Below are 22,419 nucleotides of genomic sequence, written 5' to 3' on the forward strand. Positions count from 1 at the left end.
TCCTGCCAGTGGTGTGTGTGCTGCCATTGGTGCTGGATTAAGATTGTTGTTGTGTTCTGGTTATTGTCTTGTGTTACCTCCTTGATGTTTCTTTTGAAATGAATAGATTATTATGTATCATTATTATTATTAATTAATAGTTACCCAATCAAGCACCAGCAAAGCACAGGCATCAATTTACTAATTTATTTTAAATAACCATAGCAATAATTTGATATTTGTGAAGTACTCTACTTCTCATGGAAGGGGGGGGGAACAGAACTTTGTTAGACTTCCTTACACTCCACTGCACACTCGCCCCACCACCATTTTTCTGTTCTAGAATCATAGAATTGTAGACTTGGAACTGATCCCGAGCATCAACCCCCTGCAATACAGAGATCTCAAGTCTTTTTATTAAAGTACACTCCTCCCCCCACCCAACTTGGGGGTGTCGCTAATGTCCAGTAGTTGTTGGCATCCGACTGTCTCAAGTGACAATATATTAAGATAATGTAAGGTAATCAGATCCTGGCAAAGATTGCCAAAAAAGAAGAAGGTCTGTAGGAGGTTTGGCTCAGAGGAATTAGTCCAGCTCCAGACTGCATGATTATAAGTTGTTTTAAGTTGTTTTTAAAGTTGTGTTTTCATTCTTGTAACCAGCCTGGGACCTAAGAGTTAAGGGATATAATGGCTGATGATAATAATGTTACATGTAAAGTGGTTGTTGTTTAGTTGTTTAGTCCTGTCCGACTCTTCGTGACCCCCTGGACCAGAGCACGCCAGGCCCTCCTGTCTTCTACTGCCTCCCGCAGTTTGGTCAAACTCATGTTCGTAGCTTCGAGAACACTGTCCAACCATCTCATCCTCTGTCGTCCCCTTCTCCTTGTGCCCTCCATCTTTCCCAACATCAGGGTCTTTTCCAGGGAGTCTTCTCTTCTCATGAGGTGGCCAAAGTCTTGGAGCCTCAGCTTCAGGATCTGTCCTTCCAGTGAGCACTCAGGGCTGATTTCCTTAAGAATGGATAGATTTGATCTTCTTGCGGTCCATGGGACTCTCAAGAGTCTCCTCCAGCACCATAATTCAAAAGCATCAATTCTTTGGCATTCAGCCTTCTTTATGGTCCATACTCTCACTTCCATACATCACTACTGGGAAAACCATAGCTTTAACTATACGGACCTTTGTCGGCAACGTGATGTCTCTGCTTTTTAAGATGCTGTCTAGGTTTGTCATTGCTTTTCTCCCAAGATGCAGGTGTGTCTTAATTTCGTGACTGCTGTCCCCATCTGCAGTGATTCTGGAACCCAAAAAAGTAAAATCTCTCACTGCCTCCATTTCTTCCCCTTCTATTTGCCAGGAGGTGATGGGCCCAGTGGCCATGATGTTAGTTTTTTTGATGTTGAGCTTCAGACCATATTTTGCGCTCTCCTCTTTCACCCTCATTAAAAGGTTCTTTAATTCCTCCTCACTTTCTGTGGTCATCTGCATATCTGAGGTTGTTGATATTTCTTCCGGCAGTCTTAATTCTGGCTTGGAATTCATCCAGCCCAGCCTTTCTCATGATGAATTCTGCATATAAGTTAAATAAGCAGGAAGACAACATAAAGCTTTGTCATACTCCTTTCCCAATTTTGAACTAGCTGCAGCTTCTTATCCCACATAGAGGTGATCCGACACTCCCATTTCTTTAAGAACTTGCCATAGTTTGCTGTGGTTGACACAGTCAAATGCTTTTGCATAGTCAATGAAGCAGAAGTAGATGTTTTTCTGGAACTCTCTAGCTTTCTCCATAATCCAGCACACATTTGCAATTTGGTCTCTGGTTCCTCTGCCCCTTTGAAATCCAGCTTGCACTTCTGGGAGTTCTCGGTCCACATACTGCTTAAGCCTGCCTTGTAGAATTTTAAGCATAACCTTGCTAGTGTGTGAAATGAGCGCAATTGTGTGGTAGTTGGAGCATTCTTTGGCACTGCGCTTCTTTGGGATTGGGATGTAGACTGATCTTCTCCAATCCTCTGGCCACTGAGTTTTCCAAACTTGCTGGCATATTGAGTGTAGCACCTTAACAGCATCATCTTTTAAAATTTTAAATAGTTCAGCTGGAATATCATCACTTCCACTGGCCTTGTTATTAGCAGTGCTTTCTATCATACCACTTTAAACAGTCATGGCTTCTCCCTAAGAATCCTGGGAACTGTAGTTTATAAGTGCTGAGAGTTCTTATCTTTACCTCAGAGAGCTACAATTCCCAAGGTGGTTTAAGGATCAATCCCACTCCTGGGAATATGGTAGCTCTGGGAAGGGGAATAGGGGTCTCCTAACTGCTCTCAGCACCCTTTGGGGAAAGCCTGAAGTGTGCTTAGTGCTGCTGCCTTGAAATACATAATAGAAAGACAAAGAATAGAGTGGTGGCTGTTTTTAAGGCTTATGTTCCAGGAAAACAAACTTTGAGGGAGTAGGTCACTGAATAATGTGAAGGGAAATGCATGTATCATGGATTAGAAGGATGGGATGGAGGATGGCTTCAGGGTTAAGGGACATTGTTAATAAAATATATAATGAAGGATGCTGGTCTTGCCTGTGGCCTTCCCTTTGGGGCATCTGGTCAGTCACTGCAAAAACAGGATGCTGGACTAGACCACCTTGATCTAGCAGGGTTTTTATTACTGCTATAGGTTTAGGAAGGGATCTCCCTAAACACTAGGTAAAGGTAAAGGGACCCCTGACCATTAGGTCCAGTCGTGGCTGACTCTGGGGTTGCGGCGCTCATCTTGCTTTACTGGCCGAGGGAGCCTGCGTACAGCTTCCGGGTCATGTGGCCAGCATGACTAAGCCGCTTCTGGCGAACCAGAGCTGTGCACGGAAACGCCGTTTACCTTCCCGCCGGAGCGGTACCTGTTTATCTACTTGCACTTTTGATGTGCTTTCGAACTGCTAGGTTGGCAGGAGCAGGGACCGAGTAACGGGAGCTCACCCCGTCATGGGGATTTGCCGGTGGGGAACCGCTGACCTTCTGATCGGCAAGTCCTAGGCTCTGTGGTTTAACCCACAGCGCCACCCGCGTCCCCTCTAAACCCTATAAATGAATAAATGGTAGGATTTTCATTATTTGTGATAGGAAGTGAAAATACCACCTGCAGAGGAATTCCTGGGCTAGCCTATGCAAAATGACCTGGCCAAACTAGGACCATTAAGAAACAATACAGGGCCATTGAGGGCCATACATTAGCAGTACAAGAGAACTGTTCTTCTGCCCATGCCCTGAGGTATGAATGGAGACAAGGGATTTGAAAGGTTTCCAGGGTAACGGGGTGTGATGTCAAAGGAATAGTTTGGGAAAGGGGCAGAAGGATCTTGGCTGGCTGGCTAGTGGCGGGTGGGGAGAGATGCCTTGGACTCCAGTACTGCACTCTGCTGTGGGGAAGAAGCCCCTCTTGCGATGACCGTACTGCAGGATCTGACTCTCTCCATCTAATTTCAGGTTTAAATATGTGAATAAATATTTTTAAAGCTTTTGCCTTATCTTCAGTTCTCCAAAGGAGCACAGACCCTGGTTGAAGGCCAAGACCCCTGGGATGTCATGCACGGCTCAGCAGCTATTGGGGTGGCCTGCAACATTATGATCTTAATTATTTTATTTATATGCCACATTTTCAAAGTTAAAACTATGCATAAGGCGGCTTACAATGTATAGATTATAACAAACATATCAAAAGTAGTAATAAACAAGGCATCACAACGTGCACAAATTGAATAAAGTCCACATCATTCATAAGATAAAAATAAAGATACTATTATAAGATAAAACTGCTCCTTTATCCCTCAAGGGTATCCAAGAGCTCTTATAGAGTAGCTTCTCTCTTGTCTGCCAGGATACCGGATAATGATTGCTTTTTCTGGCCATTCCTTTGAGATGCTAAATACTTGGTTCCTGAATCCCTTATGCATATTGATAGTGTGATCAGCTTAACAGATACTTGCCAGGCTGTATTTGAAAAGGAAGGTGTAAACCCCTACAGTCCAAAGACCATTGGAAAGCTTTTCCCATTTCCTTCCCCCTTACAGAGAAATATCTGAGGTCCATTTGGGAGAGTCAAAATGGCTTCAGGATTGTTCTCCTGTACTATTTCAGACACGTCGTTTATATACTTATGTATGTGTTTGCCTTGTACATTTATGAACATTTATTTTATATATAAGACCTTAGAATTCCTATAACAATACCAAAAATTAACATCAGCAACCCACCCTAACAACTCCCCCCCTAAACAACACGCCAGCCAGTGCCTATATCTAGCTACTGTATATATTATTATTATTATTATTATTATTATTAGAATTTATATTCCGCTCTACACCCGGAGGCCTCAGGGCGGTTCACAGAATCAAATCAAAATATAAAACCACAAATAACAAAAGGCGACTAAACCTATTACAGTATTTAATTTAAACTAAATAAGGAAGTTGTTGGGGGAGGACGCAGCAGGCGCGCGTTCCTCTGCTGCCCTCCAGGGGGCTCCATAACCAACCCTCAGCGCGCGCCTTGGCCAATGAGCCCCTGGGGGTGGGATCCAACGCGAGTCCCCGACGCAGGGCATTGGCCCGCCTGCCTGCCTCCCTCCCTCTCTCCAGTTGCCCGGCAACACCCCGAAGGGACCGCCCCTCGGAAAAGCTCCCGCGGGGCGAGGCTGCCGTTGCCGGGCAACCCCGCGCGGCTGTTGCGCAGGCGGGCGCGTCATTGGCCGGACGCGCCGCAAAGCGCGCTCGGGGCCGTAAAGCGGCTTCCCTCCCTCCCTCCTCCCCGTCTCGTTTCCCGGGCGCAAAATGCCGTGAGCGGCGCCCGGGCGGGCGGGCGGGCCTGTGGAGGGCGGTCGGTCGGTCGGTCGGTCGTTCGCTGGCTCGGTGAGGGAGAGAAAGAGAGAGGCAAGGCCAGGCCGAGAGGAAGGGGAGGGGGCGACCCGGCTCCGTCCCATGCTCCGTCGGCGGCGGGCGGCCCTTTCCTCCCCCTGCCCCTTCATGCGGGGCCCGGGCCGGGGTCGCGCCGGAGATGGCCAGGAAGACAGTTAGCAGGAAGAGGAGGGCGGCGGCCCCCGCGGCGGGGCCCGGAGGAGAGCAGGTAGGCCCGCCGGGGGGGGGAGGGCGGAGAGGGGCCAGGGGGAGGTGGGGGGCTGGCCCCCAAATAATGCATTTGGCCCTTGGGACTTGGTTGGGGAGGAGGGGGCTTGTTTTGGGGAGGTGGGGGGCTGGCCCCCAAATAATGCATTTGGCCCTTGGTTGGGAAGGAGGGGGCTTGTTTTGGGGAGGCGGGGGGCTGGCCCCCAAATAATGCATTTGGCCCTTGGGACTTGGTTGAGGAGGAGGGGGCTTGTTTGGGGCAGGCGGGGAGGTGGGGGGCTGGCCCCCAAATAATGCATTTGGCCCTTGGGACTTGGTTGAGGAGGAGGGGGCTTGTTTGGGGGAGGCGGGGAGGTGGGGGGCTGGCCCCCAAATAATGCATTTGGCCCTTGGTTGGGAAGGAGGGGGCTTGTTTTGGGGAGGCGGGGGGCTGGCCCCCAAATAATGCATTTGGCCCTTGGTTGGGGAGGAGGGGGCTTGTTTTGGGGAGGTGGGGGGCTGGCCCCCAAATAATGCATTTGGCCCTTGGGACTTGGTTGAGGAGGAGGGGGCTTGTTTGGGGGAGGCGGGGAGGTGGGGGGCTGGCCCCCAAATAATGCATTTGGCCCTTGGTTGGCGAGGAGGGGGCTTGTTTTGGGGAGGCGGGGGGCTGGCCCCCAAATAATGCATTTGGCCCTTGGGACTTGGTTGGGGAGGAGGGGGCTTGTTTTGGGGTGGTCGTGTCGGAGGACGGGACCAAGCAGCCTGGTGAGGGGCTTCCGCCCCAGATGGGCAGAGCCTGCTCTTTCTTGTACGGGGGGGGGTGTGTGATAGGAATTTTCCTCCTCCTTTCCTGCGTGTAAGAGGAGCACCCTGTTGCAACAGTTCAATAAAGATCAGGCTTACGAGCTGCTTTGCTTCTCAATATTCTCTGGTTGGCCTCTGTTATCTTCTCCGACCGATGGAGAACCTGCAAAGGACTCTATATGGGCTCTTGGATACCCCATAAGGGAAAAGGGCAATTTTTGTTTACAACAGGGGACATAGGCGTGCGCTTCGAGGTCGGGTTGGCATCCGCCTGCCTCCGGACACACACGGAGATGTGCTATAGGCAGACGTGAAACATACGTGTGAATACACACGCGCGTCCTCTGCTCCCTGCCGATCAATCAGTAATATAGTTCAGTGCATAATCAATATATGATATAAGGTAACGTGCAGGTTATTGTGGGGGCAGCGGCGGGGAGCGGGAGAAACGGACGGGAGCGAAACACAAGGTAAAGCGGGAAGGCGGCGCGTAAATGCAAGGAGTAAACAATGCGCATACATGTTTGCGCGGATCTGTGGGGTTACCTATTTCCTGTAGGTACCGGATTCCCGCCAAGGTGCCTAAGGCAGTTTGCAGTACTGTATATTTCGCTTCCCTCGATCCGTACCCGACACCGCCCCCATAATAATTTTAATATTATAACCGATCGATCGATCCACACGATAGTGTGTTGCTTTGGATGACAGAGAAAGGCCGGAGGGCCCGACTGTTCCATTGTCTCCATTATTTGCAGCTGCCCCCCACCTCAAAGCGCAAACAATGAAATCGGCAAATAAAACCAGTCTCGTCTCTCCCACCACCCCCAGAAAGCAAGTGAGGGTTTGCGCGCGTTAGCTCCAAGCCGCGGGTCGCAGCGCCTTTTCTCCCCATCCCCTTCTTCTGCCGTGGGGACCCTTTTTCCTCCCGCCGCTTGCTTTATCGGCGTTCAGAGGTAGGCTGCCCCTGAATATGCAGGCTCCATTTCCTTCCCACCGCGCTCCTCCCGGTTGGCTCTGATCTCTCCAAGCTGCGGCAGGTGCGTGGAGTTTGGGAAGGGCGATGAATCCGCCCGGATCGGTGCCGGCGCAGCCAGATGACACTTCCCGGTTGCCCAACCCCCGGAGCCTTCTTGCCACCTGCAATGGCGGTGGCGAGGGTTGCTGGATGCGTCCTTGGACCGGGATGGTGGTCGCGGAGCCCAATTGGAGAGGGGGCCTGGGCGCACCGCAGCTGCGCCCTGGAGAGCGCCGGGGGGGCTGATCGGTGCCTGCTACCCGGCCGCCCCCTGGAAAGACCTGCTCCCCTCCTCTCTCCCTCCAGCCCGAAGGAGAAGCCAGCGGCTCTCGGGAGCGCCCGAGCCCCGGATTCGGCGTTCGGAGCTTTGCAACCGCCTCGGCCCCGAACGCCAGGAGGGCACCAGGCGCGCCGGCCGCTGCTCCGCACCCAGTAGCGCCCAAACGCCGCCCGGGCTCCCGATGCTGCGGACCGCGTGTAAACGGAGGGGGTGGAGGCGGGGCTTGGCTGGCCAGAGGAGGGCGCATCAGGTTTGTTTTCGGGGGCTGGAGTAGAAAGGGAAGCTGGGCATCCGCGTAAGCGAAAAGCCAAGGCCCCCATCTCCCCGAACCTCGCTCCCAATGTAGCCCCGACGAACTTGCTGGCTGGGGCAGAGTCCTTCAGAAGCCGCTGGCAAAGACTATTAAGACTTGCCTGATTGAATAGTTCTCCATACAGAAAGAGGGAGGGAGTGGAAATCCCTGTAGGTGAAAACAACAACAACAAAGCAGCCCATCTGGAAGCTTGGGTGCAGCCGACTGACTTGCCAATTTCCCATGTGCAGGGATTTCATTTTCAGTTTTGTGTATTGGAGGAGCGTTCTATGATGTAAGTAGGAGTTGGCCCTGCTGCCCGAAAACCTACAATTTAGATGCAGTTTATTGTCTCGGGGAAATTAAACTTTAGGTGTTTGGGTGAGCTGAAAATGTAAATTTATGTGAACACATCTTGGTCCTCTGCAAACGTCCACATTGTAGTCCATCTTCATGGTACCGATGGTTCATTATTTTCTATTTTAACCCAAGGTCTAGGCACGATAATGCCTCAGAAAGTAAAGGTAGCTGTACTGGCTAGTAAGTAAAATTCCAAAATCCGCATTGGAGCAATCAATATCTTTATTAGGCAAACCAATATGCCACGAAATGACGGGCAACCTTTCCAGGTCTCCAGAACTCTTCGGGCTAGATGGTAAACAAGTGAGGGAATGGCTGGTCATAATTTGAAATGAATTAACCATAAAATGTAAAATGAGCTAAAAATCGAATGCTTATCACTTTACAATAGATTGTCAAAAAGCATGTATATCATATGTACAAGACAATAAAAAGTGTTAACAAGACACCTGAAGTAAAACAAATCAGTGCCATGTGAATACTGCTGGAGAAGAGGGTGTTGCATAAAGTGGGAGCCACCACAGATGAAGTCCTTTACTTGTTTGCCACTCACCTAACCTCTGAAGGCAGGGAACGTCTTAAGAGAAACGGACAGATTCCTTTATGAAGACGTGTCATTATCATTATTTATTATTCAGTAGAGCAAGATCCTAGAATATATCTCTGATCCAGTGAAAGATGTGTCATATTCTTAAGGGGTCTCTGATGTTACATGAAATGGATCTTCCCTCTGGGGCAGAAAGGCTGAATCCTTTCGAGGTCATAAGTTACATGAACTGTTGGTTTTTTCCCACAGTATGGCTGGGACCACTCAGCTCACAAAAGGAAGCGGTTCCCCCCAGTTAAAAGGTCACTGGTATGCTACCTGAAAGGAAGAGAGGTGCGGATGCAGGATGAGTCCAGCTACCACCGACTCCTGCATGGATATGCAGCCCAGCAACTGCCCAGTCTCCTGAAGGAAAGAGAGTTTCACCTTGGGACCCTCAATAAAGTGTTTGCATCTCAGTGGCTGAATCACCGGCAAGTGGTGTGTGGGACAAAATGCAACACAGTAAGTGCAAATCTCTCTCTATCTCCTTAAGCTAGAACCACTCCTGGATATTGTGTAGCTACACAAACTGTTCAGAAAAAGACCAAGGTGAGACCATTTAAAACCGTGCCTGCTTTTTCTTAGCATTTGCTGCATTTTCATACACACTTTCTACTTTTCCTTTTAGTTTTATCTGTAATAAGTTGCCTTGAGTCCTTCTCAAGGGAAAAGACTGGGTAGGAATAAATATACAGTATAGTAATTATTATGCAACATTTGTCTTTAATTGAAAGTGAGTTCATTACTGTATTATTTCAGCCTTGTATATAAACTGCTAGAACCTCCTAGCCTGCAATTTCTTTTTACTAGTGTGGTCGAGAGACCTTTCCTCCTCTGCCAGCCCATTTATTTGCCTGCCTGCAGTTCCTGGTTTCCTGTTGCAAGCCTGCTTGTACCTACCATAAATCTAAGGCTACATTATTGTGTATATGCTCTGTGGTACATTGCCCTTTTTGAGGTGAGGCAACCCGTACTGTGGGCAGTATTTGAAGCGCAGTTGCACCATAGTTTTGTATAAAAGCGTGATAAGAAAGTTTCTTTTTCACTTCCTTTCCTAATGATTCCTAGCATAAAATTCACCCTTTACACTGCTGTCTCTCACTGTGTTGGCATCATTGAACAATCCAGTTACAACCCCAAGGTCTGTTTGATCTGGTCAATCGCTGCCAGTTGATACCATGAGCTTATATGTGATCCATTTTTTCAAAATAGGTTTTACATTGGTCATTTTCTAGTCCTCATTTATGGAGGCTGATTATAGAGACAAGTTACTTATTTTTGTTAGGAGGTCAGCCATTTCTCATTTAAAAACTTTTGGGTGGATGCCTTCCAGACCTGGTGATTTGTCAGTTTTAATTAATCAGGCGGGGAATAATGCTGCATTTAATCAGAGCAGAGAATCTTGATCTGGCTACGTATAGGACTGTTTCATGTGTTCTTAAATTGTGTGAATGCCAGTTTCATTGTAGAACACACACAGATCACTTTTTGACTCACAGTTCTTTTGTTGAGCTGTTAGCTTCAATTTGGTGCACTAAAATCCATGTTTTCATTTCACTGACAATCCTTCTAATTGGGAAATTTTTACATATAGGCAACCCTCTATTATCATGGGGTTGCGTTCCTGGCCCTTGTGCGTGTCGGCGGAGCACGCACAAGCCTGTCCTCTTCTGGGTTCAAAACTACCTGCGCTTAGTGGTTGCGCATCGATTGAACATGCAAAAAATTGGTTTCCTGCTTGTTTGATACTCTTGACTAAGTTCATTTTTGGTTCATTTGGGTTTTAGTTTGTGTAATGTAGTGGAGAGATGCATGGTGAACTGGAATAGTCAGGCTGATTGAAGAAGTCAGGGTACGAATTGTATCAGAAGATGGTCTTGAAGACACGTGTTTAGGTTTTCTTAGCATATGTAGGGGAATTGCATCAGCTGGCTTGAGTTTTACAGATGAGCTGAAGCAAAACTAAGCAGTTTCGATTAAATTCAAATTTGAACTGTATAATTTGGGTTCCTAAGCTAGCACGAAATAGGCCTTGAGACCTTGTGGAAAAGTGTTTTGTATCTGGTGAGCAACGTTTTACATGCCTGAGCAAGAAGCAGATGACTGAAAATTTCCCAGTCCAGGTCTACAGTATTGCTGCTGCCAACCTTTCTGCAAGGAGCACATCAAATCTGAAAATGGATTCTGTGTCTGATTCATGCATGAATTGATTTGGCTTTGAGTGAGCAACTTGCTAGGCTTCCTAGCTACAGTTAGGATAATGAAACGAGTTCATTCATCCACTAATAAGACCAGTAGTAAAGCAAACCTGGAAAGACTTGGATAACCTCTCCCCCGCTTATACAGGTTTCTGCACACTACATGGTTAAATTGAAATTAGTCAGTAGTTTACTGCAGAATTGCACCCCATGATGTAAACGCTCCCTCTTGTTTTCATAATGGGGACAGTTGCTTTGCCATCAGTTTAAGGATTTCTTGTTTGACCTTTTAAAAAGTATTACTTGCATATTATGCTTCTGCCCGTGGTGCTACATACTGCATTTGTTGGATTGTTCTGCCTGAGTCTAAAAACGGAACTTTGATTTAAAATGGCTTGCATGCCCTGTGACAGAGCTGGGCTGTGGAAGACCCCAGAGGGAGTTCTGGGTAGCTGATGGGCTTTTGTTACTCCTCAGAACTCTAGCTCCTCATTGTCTAAACTGAATTTCTAGCCTTCAGGGGTGCAGAAAAGCAGTATGTTTGAAAAGCAGCATAAAAATGCTCCATATGTATATAGAAGGCTGCCATATACAGAGCCGGGCCCATTGATAGAGTTCAGTATTGTTGTCAGTGCCTGACAGAGGCTCTCCAGGTTTTCAGACAGGAGCCCCTCTCCCAGACCTGTCCGGAGAGGTCAGGGATCGAATCTGGAATGACTGAGCTACAGCCCTTTCCCTTGCAGAAATATTTGTTGGTTGAATGCGGTGTCTTAAAGGGGCCCCTGTGATTTGGCTTCCTGATTGTATTTTTCACGGCGTTCCCCTAGAGCAGAACAAAGCATCTGTTTTGTAGGCAGCTGCAACCTGCTAAGTTAGCACGCCAGGCTCTGCAAGCAACCTCTTGTTGACTCTTCCTTAATAGATCTGGAGGAAAGGCAGCCAAGCAGGATAGATCTGTGTGAAGGTAGCAGTGCTGCAGTGTGGTTTGGTAGGTTGCATATTTCCCCTTCTCTCTATTACGTTCGGGTCTCCAGAGCACACAAGTGCTTACTTGGGTTCCTGCCTCCCATGTGCTAGTATGGGTAGGTAAACTAAGGCCTGGGGGCTGGATCCGGCCCAATCGCCTTCTGAATCTGGCCCGCGGACGGTCCGAGAATCAGTGTGTTTTTACATGAGTAGAATGTGTCCTTTTTAAAAAATGCATCTCTGGGTTATTTGTGGGGCCTGTCTGGTGTTTTTACATGAATAGAACATGTGCTTTTATTTAAAATACATCTCTGGGTTATTTGTGGGGCATAGGAATTCGTTCATCTTTTTTTTTTCTCCCCAAAATATAGTCCGGCCCCCCACAAGGTCTGAGGGACAGTGGACCAGCCCCCTGCTGAAAAAGTTTGCTGACCCCTGTGCTAGAGCATACTTGAGTAGCTTCCCAGCCTGCACTTTGAATGGAGACAATAGTGGGATTGCATTCCCTCAAGTGATCTGTCAGATCCCAGCTGCTGGTGGTGCCAAAGTTGTTGTGGGGAAGGAACACCAAAGTCATCTTCACCTGATGCAGAAAAAAATATTATTAACAGTAATAATTCAGTGTTCGTTGTTTCACATTATCTTGCATAAATCCTGACAACAGCCCTGCGTGGTTGGCCAGCACCGTCCCTATATTGTAAATGGTGGTAGAAGAATTGAACCAGTGACTCCCTGGTTCTTTGTTCACCTTTTTTGGGCATGTTACCACAAAAGCATGGGCTGCTGCTTCTCTTCATGCAAAGCACATTTGGTTAAAAATGTCCTATAATCACAGTGTTCTCTGTGCAGATTCAGGTTTAGGAATGAGCCACAGGCACTTTCTGACCACAGGTGTGTCATCCTTCCTTCCTTCCTTCCTTCCTTCCTTCCAGTTGTTTGTGGTCGATGTCCAGACGGGTCAGATTACCAAGATTCCAATTTTGAAGGACCGAGAACCAGACATGGTGAACCAGCAGGGATGCGGAATTCACGCCATTGAGCTGAACCCTTCCAGGACCCTCTTGGCTACGGGAGGTGACAACCCAAACAGCCTTGCGATTTATCGCCTGCCTACACTTGATCCTGTCTGCGTGGGAGATGTAAGTGCCCCTACATGCTTCAGACGTTTTATTTCATTTTCATGGAAATTCTGTCTCAATCTAGTGATGGGTCCATTCGATGATGGGCAGATTAAAGAGGGCATCTTTATGTTGTCAGAAGTTGGATGGGCTGATGTATTTCTACATAACTGGAATGTTTAACATCTTCCAAGACAACAATGCCCATTTACACCACAAAGAACTCATAACCCACCTACTTTCAGCAGCCAGTAACACCATAACCAGACACTGGAGAGACCTGTCAGGAGTAAACATGGACCAATGGTACCAAATAGTATGGGAAACAGCCCTACTAGAAAAATTAACTAATAAACTGAAACTGACATGGGGACAAACAGAAGAAGACGCCTTCACCCCGATATGGCTCCCCTTTATCACATACACAGCCCAACAGGACAATGACAATAATCCATCAACAGCATACAAATCAATATGGCTAACCTGATCCAAAACACCCACCCACCTCACTCACACACAAAAACAAAGATCACCACAGCCAATCACAAGCAAACAATCACACCCTAGGCCAACCCCAACCTCTCTCACCACCAAAGGAACACAAGTGAACAACACAAGCAACGCTGACACCAAACTCTACATGCATTAAACATAATAGAAACACCGCCACCGGACCCCACCCCCATCCATCTTCCCTCTCTCCACCCCCCCTTTCTTTTTTCCTTTTTTTCTTCTCCCCCTAACGCCTCAACAAATGAAACGGATTTGTAAAAATGTTACATGGGGGAAAAAAATACGAGGCATTACACTTACTTCTGTAAAACAAGAAAATCCTTAATAAAATATTTTTTAAAAAAATTACTGGAATGTTTAATATTGTGAAGCTGAGTGGGAGATTGCAGGGAATTGGACTTGGTTGACGTCTTGTGTACTTGTTTATAATCTTCTAGTGTAAAAATCCAAAAACTGCCCCCTCTCACCAGGCATCTCTGGTTGCCTTTTTGGAGAACAACCTTGCATGCTTGTTATCAAGAAAAGCAGTTGCATTTATTTGATGTTTAAGGAAATACATGAAACCTTTACCTTGATATATGAAACCTTTGCCTTGAAAGAATTCTCCCGCATCCTCATTTCTTTCTTCCTTTCTTTCTCTAGGATGGCCACAAAGATTGGATATTTTCTATTGCATGGATCAGTGACACCATGGCTGTTTCTGGTAACTTCTGCTAATGGCTTTATTTCTGTGCGCCCTAACATCTAACGGACTGTAGCTTCTCTTGTAACTCACAAGCTCCCCTCAGGCATTGTACACGTGTGTAAAACCAACAGGAGTGGGAACGTGAGTGGTAAACTCAGCTCCCACCCTGTCTCCATCCTTTTCCAGGGTTCCACATCCTAGGAAGCCTCTGTGAAAACCGGGAAGATTCCTGCTTCAGGGAGTTGCTTTCCAAGTCGTGGAGTGTTATGACAATGGCGATTAGCATGCCCGTTGCTTTTACACATGAGTAGAATGCCTGAGGCTTCAAATGTGTCTTTTTGAATTTTTAATCATATCTGTCTTAAGTACTTAAACTGATTGTGGCAGCTCCTTTTTCCATATTCCCCCTACCCATCAACCCAAAAGAAAATTGCACTTTTTGCAAGGAGTTAGATGTCTCTAACATCTCTGTGTCCTCCTCAAAGTATATATCACACAGTTCCTCCTACCCCCTTGCAGTTTGTTTTGGCTTGTATGATAGAATCTCACATTTTTGGCACCCAAGAGCCTGATTCCCTGCCCCCAAGAGTTTTGGCATTCCATTCTAAAATTCGGCATAGAACAAAAGGGCATGGACTTAGGCATGGAAGGATAGGTGGCCACTTGCAAGTTAGCAGAAAGGTGAATTTTTAGCCATGGCAAAGTGGCTAAGAAACTCTGAAGAGAGCACTGAAGTCTTCTGAAAGACCTACCATGCTCCCTCTAGTTTCTGAGCCTCATTGTGGATCCACACATGGAACATTATAGTGTTTTTTCTGTAACCAGAAAGGGTAGAGGCTTGAGGTTTCAGAGGAAATCTCATAACCCCCCCCCCCCCAATTGCCAAACTGCTTCCAATTGTATCCTAAAGTTCTGAAATACTGATACTTGAACCACACACCTGCTCTTAGAAGCTGGGATGCTTGGCCCCAGTTCTGCATTGCCACTTCCTCGCCTGGAAGCTAAAATGGGCTTCTGAGCTTTTCCTGTGTCACCGTATGCTGTGATAATGGTTGCAGCATTTGCATATCTTCAGAATAGCAAATGAACCATGGCAGATTTCACTCTTCCATAGTGATTATAATTGCGCTGTGTTACAGCCAAGCTGAGAAACAGCCCACAGGATGTACTGAGTGACGCTGACAGCATTCAGCATAGCTCCAAAGCCCTCGCTGACTGGACTTTGTCCCACTGTAACACATCCCGTGGAGAACTGCCAGGATGCTGTGGCATGATCTTTATTTTTTGCTCTTGTTTACAACCTTCTGTAAAGACTACAGTTGTGCCTTTGTCAGGTTGCCCGGCAGGACTGCGTTTACACAGTTTGTTCTGTAGTGTGCTAACCAAACAGACGGTTGCAGGAGGCTGTCAGAGTTCAATTAATCTTGAAAGAATTCCAGATGTGTGCCCCTTTTGGAATGCATTCTGTGTGCACAACCTTTTCTCTGCGGTAAACTGGGGGTTCTGCTCTCCTTGCTTGCCTGGAACATCCTGCGCCAAGATAGACAGTGCAGTGTTCCTGGCTTGGCCTGTGGCAGGCAGAGAGCTGCGTTATGAGTGGTGCGTGACTGAATACGTAGCGCTTGCCTCTATTTAGACATGTGCCCCATCGCAGCCAGAGAGCGGCACAATACTAGGAGGGCATGTGTTTAATGTGTCCTTGGGTCTGCTGTCCCATGCAGGCTCCCGAGATGGTTCAATGGGGCTCTGGGAAGTGACGGATGAAGTCCTAGCCAAGAGCGATGCAAGACGCAACTTGTCTCGCGTTCCCGTCTATGCTCACATAACACACAGGGCTCTGAAGGACATCCCCAAGGAGAACACCAACCCGGACAACTGCAAGGTTCGGGCACTAGCTTTCAACAACAAGAACAAGGTCAGTAAGATAAATAAGTTTCAAGGTATCTGACCATAACTTTCCCATTGCCAGTGCTGGAAATATGTTGAAAGTAGCTACGATCCTGAGAATTTCAGCGTTGGAATTATTATTATTATTATTATTATTATTATTATTATTATGCACTCTGCTCCCACCCCCACTTTCTAGCTCTCAATCCTTTGGTTCCTTTTCTGGCTGAAACATTAAGTAACTGAAAAAGTGTGTGCTGAAAGCTCAAAACAAAAAAAGGCATATTTGAGTTTCCCAGGAATTCGCATGTGGGACATACCTCCCCAAATAACGCCCAGCTGGGATACCCTCCCCCCCGTTTGCATTTTTACTTAAACACCTCTCACCCATTCTATCATTCCGGCCTGCTCCAGAATGCAAATTCTTGATGCTGGGAGAGGCGGAAGAACACCCATATTTCTGCAGGTGTTGCAAATAAAACAAATGTTAAAAATTGTGATGACGTTGAGGCAGGCGCCTGCTGTGCTTCCCATTGGTTTGCTGACGCAGACACTGAAATTGAAGGGGGGAAGCCAGATGCAATTATTTGTCCTGCAAATGGCAAAGGCACTGAGGGTGCCATGCCCCATGGTCTCTGTGGAGCAGTGATGTTGTGAAATAAGGGACTTGCTTTTAAAATAAGGGATATCTGCCAGTCCTGCTTGGCTTTCGCCATCAGATTTTTGCAACCTGTGCCTTTGATTCTGTGGTCTAGAAACTGCTGAGTGCTTCATTTTAAAATAAAAACTAGGGCACTCTGGATTCTTAAGAGCTGCACACAGCAGCCTAGAGGTGCATGCAGTTCTTCTCTTGACCACTTTTGGATATAAGCTTGTGCTGTTCTTTCTTCTCATGCTACGCTTCTGAGTTTTAATGGTTTGCAGGAACCCACTGAAAAATTATAGTGCGCAACCTGTGGTTCTGCTAATGTTGCTTAATAATAATTGTTGTTGTTGTTGTATTTATTTACCATATTTTTCGCTCTATAAGACGCACCAGACCACAAGACGCACCTAGTTTTTGGAGGAGGAAAACAAGAAAAAAAAAATTCTGAATCCCAGAAGCCAGAACAGCAAGAGGGATCGCTGTGCAGCAAAAGCAGCAATCCCTCTTGCTGTTCTGGCTTCTGGGATAGCTGCGCAGCCTGCATTCGCTCCATAAGACGCACACACACTTCCCCTTACTTTTTAGGAGGGAAAAAGTGAGTCTTATAGAGCAAAAAATACAGTATACCCCGCCCATCTGGCTGGGTTTCCCCATCCACTCCTGGCGGCTCCCAACCGAATATTAAAAACACAATACAGCCTTAAACATTAAAAACTTCCCTAAGCAGTCCCATCATGCCTGTGCTGTGCTGGCTGGGGCTGAAGGGAGTTTGAGTCCAGCAACACCTGGAGGGGGCTACACTTTCCCTATCCCTTTTCCAAAGCATTTTGTTTTAAATTACTTCGGTAATCCTTGGAAAAACCATCCATGTTAGGTCAATGGTGGTTGACCCCACATTGCAGATGGGGGCGGGCGGATGAGTTTGTGTCAGTGCTGAGATTCTGAGATGGGGTCTCTGTTGTTTTAGCATTGTACATTGGCAGACTTTTAATACTGATTGGTACTCTACATGGATCTTCTGCGGTGGCCGAGTGGATTATGAAGCTCTTTCTGTTCTAGGAGCTGGGAGCAGTGTCCCTGGATGGATATTTCCACCTCTGGAAAGCAGAATACACACTTTCAAAGGTAACCTGCTAGTGTAGGGAAAAATGTATGCTTTCTTGAAAGTATACTTTCTTGATACTTCATTGCATCCTATTGTTCATCGTCCTCTCTACTGCTTCTCATGTGGGTTGTTTTCTGTCTTCATTCCCCCCCCCCCCAGCTGCTGTCAACGAAGCTACCGTACTGCAGGGAGAATGTGTGTCTGACCTATGGTCAGGAGTGGTCTGTGTACGCTGTTGGATCTCAGGCACATGTCTCTTTTCTGGACCCAAGGCAGCCTTCCCACAATGTCAAGTCTGTCTGTTCCAGGGAGCGAGGCAGTGGTAAGGATTCTTCGTGAGAAAACCTGAGCAGTGGAGTTGTTCTTTCTTTCTGTTACAGCGTTCTTTCACTGGATGATGTTGGCAATGGGATGGTGTTGTACATCCTCTATAAGTGGGAAGGAGGAAAACTGGTGCTCCTGCAAGGATCTCCTCTGTGCCAAATAGTATAGAAATAGCCTGCCCCATGGGTTGTTCTTAATATTCCTTTTAATACAATGTTATATGGTGAGAGCTCTGTTTTCATGAACAACTTGCCGGCTACGACTGCTTTCATTCCCCAGGTTCTTGCGACGTTTGTTGCCCAAGCACAGGTCTTTGCAATTACTAATTCCAGCATCTCCATTTCTGCCCTTTTCCCCAATAATCAATTCATTTTTAAATTGTGATCATATCTTCTGAAGTAGTTGCAGTTTCCCATTTGGATGTCTTTTGAAATTCTTGCCTCCAAGTCACTATTGTATTGCTGTGATAGTATAGAACATCAGTACTGCAGTTCTTCTATTACTCAGGCAGATTCTGCACAGTTTTCTAAGCAGTTATATAAACCTCCTAACTCTACTCCAGGTTGGATTTATGAGCATGTCTTGTGAGACACCGTGTCTAAAGGTCTTTTTAAAATGTAGGTCTCTTAACCTACTGGCTCTAGCTTATCAATAAGATGTGCCACACTTTTAGAGAGAAAAATCAAATATGGCACGGCATTCATTAAATCTGTGTCTTTTATTGAGCACCACTTTAATGTTTTCAAGGATCGAAATTGTTCTGTTTCGTTCCTACATCTTTCCTGGCATCAAAATGAGGCTGACTTGTCCAAAATCCCTGGGTTTTCTCCTCTTTGTTCAGTTATACTTCCCAGAACCTCGCTGATCTTTTATGATTGCCAAGGCCTTATTTTTAGCCAAATCTTGGGCCTCACTTGATGGCATAGGCCACGTCATCTGGCTGCTCATGTTGGTTGATATACGTTAAGAAGTCAAAGCAGACCTTGCACTGGCTCAGGGCTGTGCGATAATAATTCTTTCCTGTCTGGATTTTTTTAATAACACAGTTTGGTATACTGCGGCATTGAAGTGTAATTCATCATGTTCTTAAACTGCAGCAGCAAGGTTCTGTGACTAGAAGTTCGTGCCCAAAATAGTTCAGAGAGTGGGTGCACACGAGAAAAGATTTCCCATTATCTCCAGGTACCATTTGTGCCTGTGCATGACATTAAATCATTTAACATTCAGAATTTTGAGACTGGTTTTTGAAGTATCATAAATTTCAAAATGGTATACTCCCCCCTTCACCGCCCCAGCTAATTGCCATATTGTTTATCTCCTTCATTTATTTTGTAATGTGGAAAGGGGCATTTTTTTGCTACTAATGAGACATAAACCACAGCAGTTGCTGACATTCAGGTTCCTGTTAAGAAAAGTACATTGGCGGTGACAGACTGGAACAAATCAAGGGGGTCTGTGACCTTTTCTCCAACTGTGGGTTTCTCACAAACCTGGCAGGGTGATCACCATGTTGTCTTTCTCCACCACCTAGTAAGCAGAGGTAATGTAATGGTAATGGGGCCCCTGACCATTAGGTCCAGTCGTGACCGATTGGGGTCGCGGCACTCATCTCGCTTTATTGGCCGAGGGAGCTGGCGTACAGCTTCCAGGTCATGTGGCCAGCATGACTAAGCCGCTTCTGGCGAACCAGAGCAGTGCACAGAAACGCCGTTTACCTTCCCGCCAGAGCGGTACCTATTTATCTACTTGCACTTTGACGTGCTTTCGAACTGCTAGGTTGGCAGGAGCAGGGACCGAGCAACGGGAGCTCACCCCGTCGCGGGGATTCAAACCGCCGACCTTCTGATCGGCAAGTCCTAGGCTCTGTGGTTTAACCGACAGCGCCACCCGCGTCCCTTCTAGTAAGCAGAGGTACACTGCTGCTAAAGGTGGGGGTTTCATTTCTAGCTGTTCTGGCTAATTGTCCACACTGACACTGGCATTAATGAGGGAGAAGCAACTCCATCATGTCCTTTGATATAAGCAGCCCAACTGCCATCAAGTCAGCTGTCTGTAGAGCTGGGGGGGGGGGACCAAACAAAATGGGAGGAAATAAATATTCTTCCCATTTTTTTTTGCTGAGGCCTCATTTCCTTGTAAAAGTTGTAAATTTGTAGAAATGCTGGAGGAAAATCCTCCTGGGCAATATTTTCTCTCTTAGAATGAGTGAAATGCTTTTGAAGATTTTTTTATTTTTTGAAAAAATGAAGGCAGCATTCTGAAATGATGATGATGATGATGATGATGATGATGAAAACCATGGGCACAGTTCTTGCCATTAATCACCTTCCCTCCATGACAGGTATTCGCTCTGTGAGCTTCTACGAACACATTATCACGGTGGGGACTGGGCAGGGTTCCTTGCTGTTCTATGACATCCGAGCCCAGAGGTTCCTGGACGAGAAGCCGCCGCACAGTTGCTACGGAACAAAATTAGGAGGAAGTGAAATTCTCAAGTTGTCGACTGGCAAAGGTTGGCTGGTGAGTAGCTTGCAGCTTGAACGAGAGGTAGCCTTGCCACAAAGACTACTTTTTAAGGGCTCTTCCACTGACTGAGGGCTCTGTTTCTGGCAGTGTTGCCAGATACAGATGAAATAAGTTGTTTGCTCTTTCTAGTGAATGGATATGCCAGGCTATTAGACGCCCTTGCTTCTCCTTTCCGTAAGAGTTTGGTCTGCAGAGCCGACGCAAGAGATTGCGCCAACGCCCTCTCTGCATCTTCTCCCTCCACTGCTGCCATCCCTTCCTCTCCCTTCTGGTGGCAGCGCTCTTCATCCTCCTCTCTCCATCCTGCCTTGGTCTAGGTAGGGCCAAGAAGGTCCTTCCTCACAGTGAGGCATTCTGTGCTAGGAGGACGTGAGAGTGCTGCTGCCGTTTAAAGTTGCAGTACAAAGTGTAAAGGCTCTCCTTAGATGGAGAGGGAGGAATGGGGGAAGCCTCGCCTGGTGGGCAGCAGGCCTGCGTGAATTTGCCACCTTCCTGTACCTGCCACCTTAGTCACTTGCCTCATGAAAAGGACTTGCCTCTTAATCAAAAGGGGGTGGGGGTGGCCTCGGTCTAGTATACCTGAAGGAGCGTCTCCACCCCCATCGTTCTGCCCGGACACTGAGGTCCAGCTCCGAGGGCCTTCTGGTGGTTCCCTCGCTGCGAGAAGCCAAGTTACAGGGAACCAGGCAGAGGGCATTCTCGGTGGTGGCGCCCGCCCTGTGGAACGCTCTCCCACCAGATGTCAAAGAGAAAAACAAGTACCTGACATTCAGAAGACATCTGAAGGCAGCTCTGTTTAGGGAAGCTTTTAATGTTTAATAGACTAATGTATTTTAATATTCTGTTGAAAGCCACCCAGAGTGGCTGGGGAAACCCAGCCAGATGGGCGGGGTATAATTAATGTAATCATTATTATTATTAGGCTGAAAACCAGCTTCAGCTTAAATTGGTGGCTCTTATTTTGCTGCTGTTCTCCATCTTGTTAAACAGCTTGGGTTTCTGAGCTGGTCGGCAGCTTCCCAGTTCCCTTTGAGTGCTTCTGGGGATGCGCTGCAGCCAGTTGCGGGGAAGGTCATGACTGACTCAGTTGTTGCCCTTTCCTTTGACAGAATCATGATGAAACCTGGCGGAATTACTTTTCAGACATCAGCTCCTTCCCAAACGCTGTTTACACCCACTGCTACGACTCGTCTGGCACGAAACTCTTTGTGGCAGGAGGTCCCCTTCCGTCTGGACTCCATGGGAATTATGCTGGTCTCTGGAGCTAAGAACAATTTCCAAACAAATATCTTTCGTGCAAATTATTTCCCCCTCTGCATTTCTTTTTTAAAACACAAAGGAATTGTGTGACGACTACACTGTTCTCTTCTGGTTTTGATGCAACTTGGGGTCAACCTTTTCTTTTGTTTTCTTTTCAGAAGGGGCGCAGCATCTTCCACCCGTCTCCCAACACTTTTTGTACATTTTTTGAACAGTTTTAGTTTTGGTTTAATCTCCTTTGATCTTTCTACAACGGGGTTTATAAACCTCTCTTTTTATTGCATTTCTTAAAAATGGCTGGGTCTTTGCCCTGAGCTTAGGCTAACCAAACTTACATGCCCCCTTCTCCCCTTACTTTGCTGTGAGGTAGAAATCCTCCATTAGATCGGCTGCTGCCAAGCTTTCTGTGAAAGCCCAGGGGCTACGAGTGCGAGTGTGTGTGTGCGCTGGGGTGTATGTACGTACGTGCTGGTACTTTGTCAGTCACATTACCTGGAATAAAAGCTTCTTGTAATTAAAAGGAAAAAAATTAAAAAGTATTTATATAATGAGATACGTTAATACTTTATCCACAGAGCCCAGCTTGCACCTGGCTTCACATTATTTTGAAAAGTACAAGTTTAATGATGCTGTACTGGGTCCAACATGTGACCTGTGTTCTAGGTCTGTCTTGCCTTCTCTTTTCCCCTTTCCTCCTCCCACAGATCCACAGGAAGGATATGAGTGTATAGATGGTTGCAGGGCGAAATTCGTGGTCCATGAGAGCTCTGTG

General features: G+C 46.9%; 1 protein-coding gene across 2 annotated transcripts; it reads left to right on the plus strand.

The window, feature by feature from the left end:
• Window positions 1-4,742: 4,742 nt before the first annotated feature.
• Window positions 4,743-21,691, plus strand: DCAF12 (DDB1 and CUL4 associated factor 12). Of its 2 annotated transcripts, none has more exons than XM_080973564.1 (9): window positions 4,743-5,098; window positions 8,627-8,881; window positions 12,516-12,722; window positions 13,857-13,917; window positions 15,621-15,814; window positions 17,492-17,557; window positions 17,697-17,859; window positions 20,203-20,381; window positions 21,497-21,691. In XM_080973564.1, exons 1-9 carry the CDS (start codon window positions 5,030-5,032, stop codon window positions 21,653-21,655), a joined length of 1,353 nt encoding a protein of 450 aa, XP_080829690.1. In that variant the 5' UTR covers window positions 4,743-5,029; the 3' UTR covers window positions 21,656-21,691. The 2 variants fall into 2 exon arrangements, with proteins under 2 accessions (XP_080829690.1, XP_080829691.1); XM_080973565.1 differs by lacking the exon at window positions 4,743-5,098 and adding an exon at window positions 7,001-7,428.
• The last annotated feature ends 728 nt before the right edge of the window (window positions 21,692-22,419 follow it).

The sequence above is a fragment of the Podarcis pityusensis genome (assembly GCF_964106645.2).
Source record: "Podarcis pityusensis genome assembly, chromosome: 11".
NCBI lineage: Eukaryota > Metazoa > Chordata > Lepidosauria > Squamata > Lacertidae > Podarcis > Podarcis pityusensis.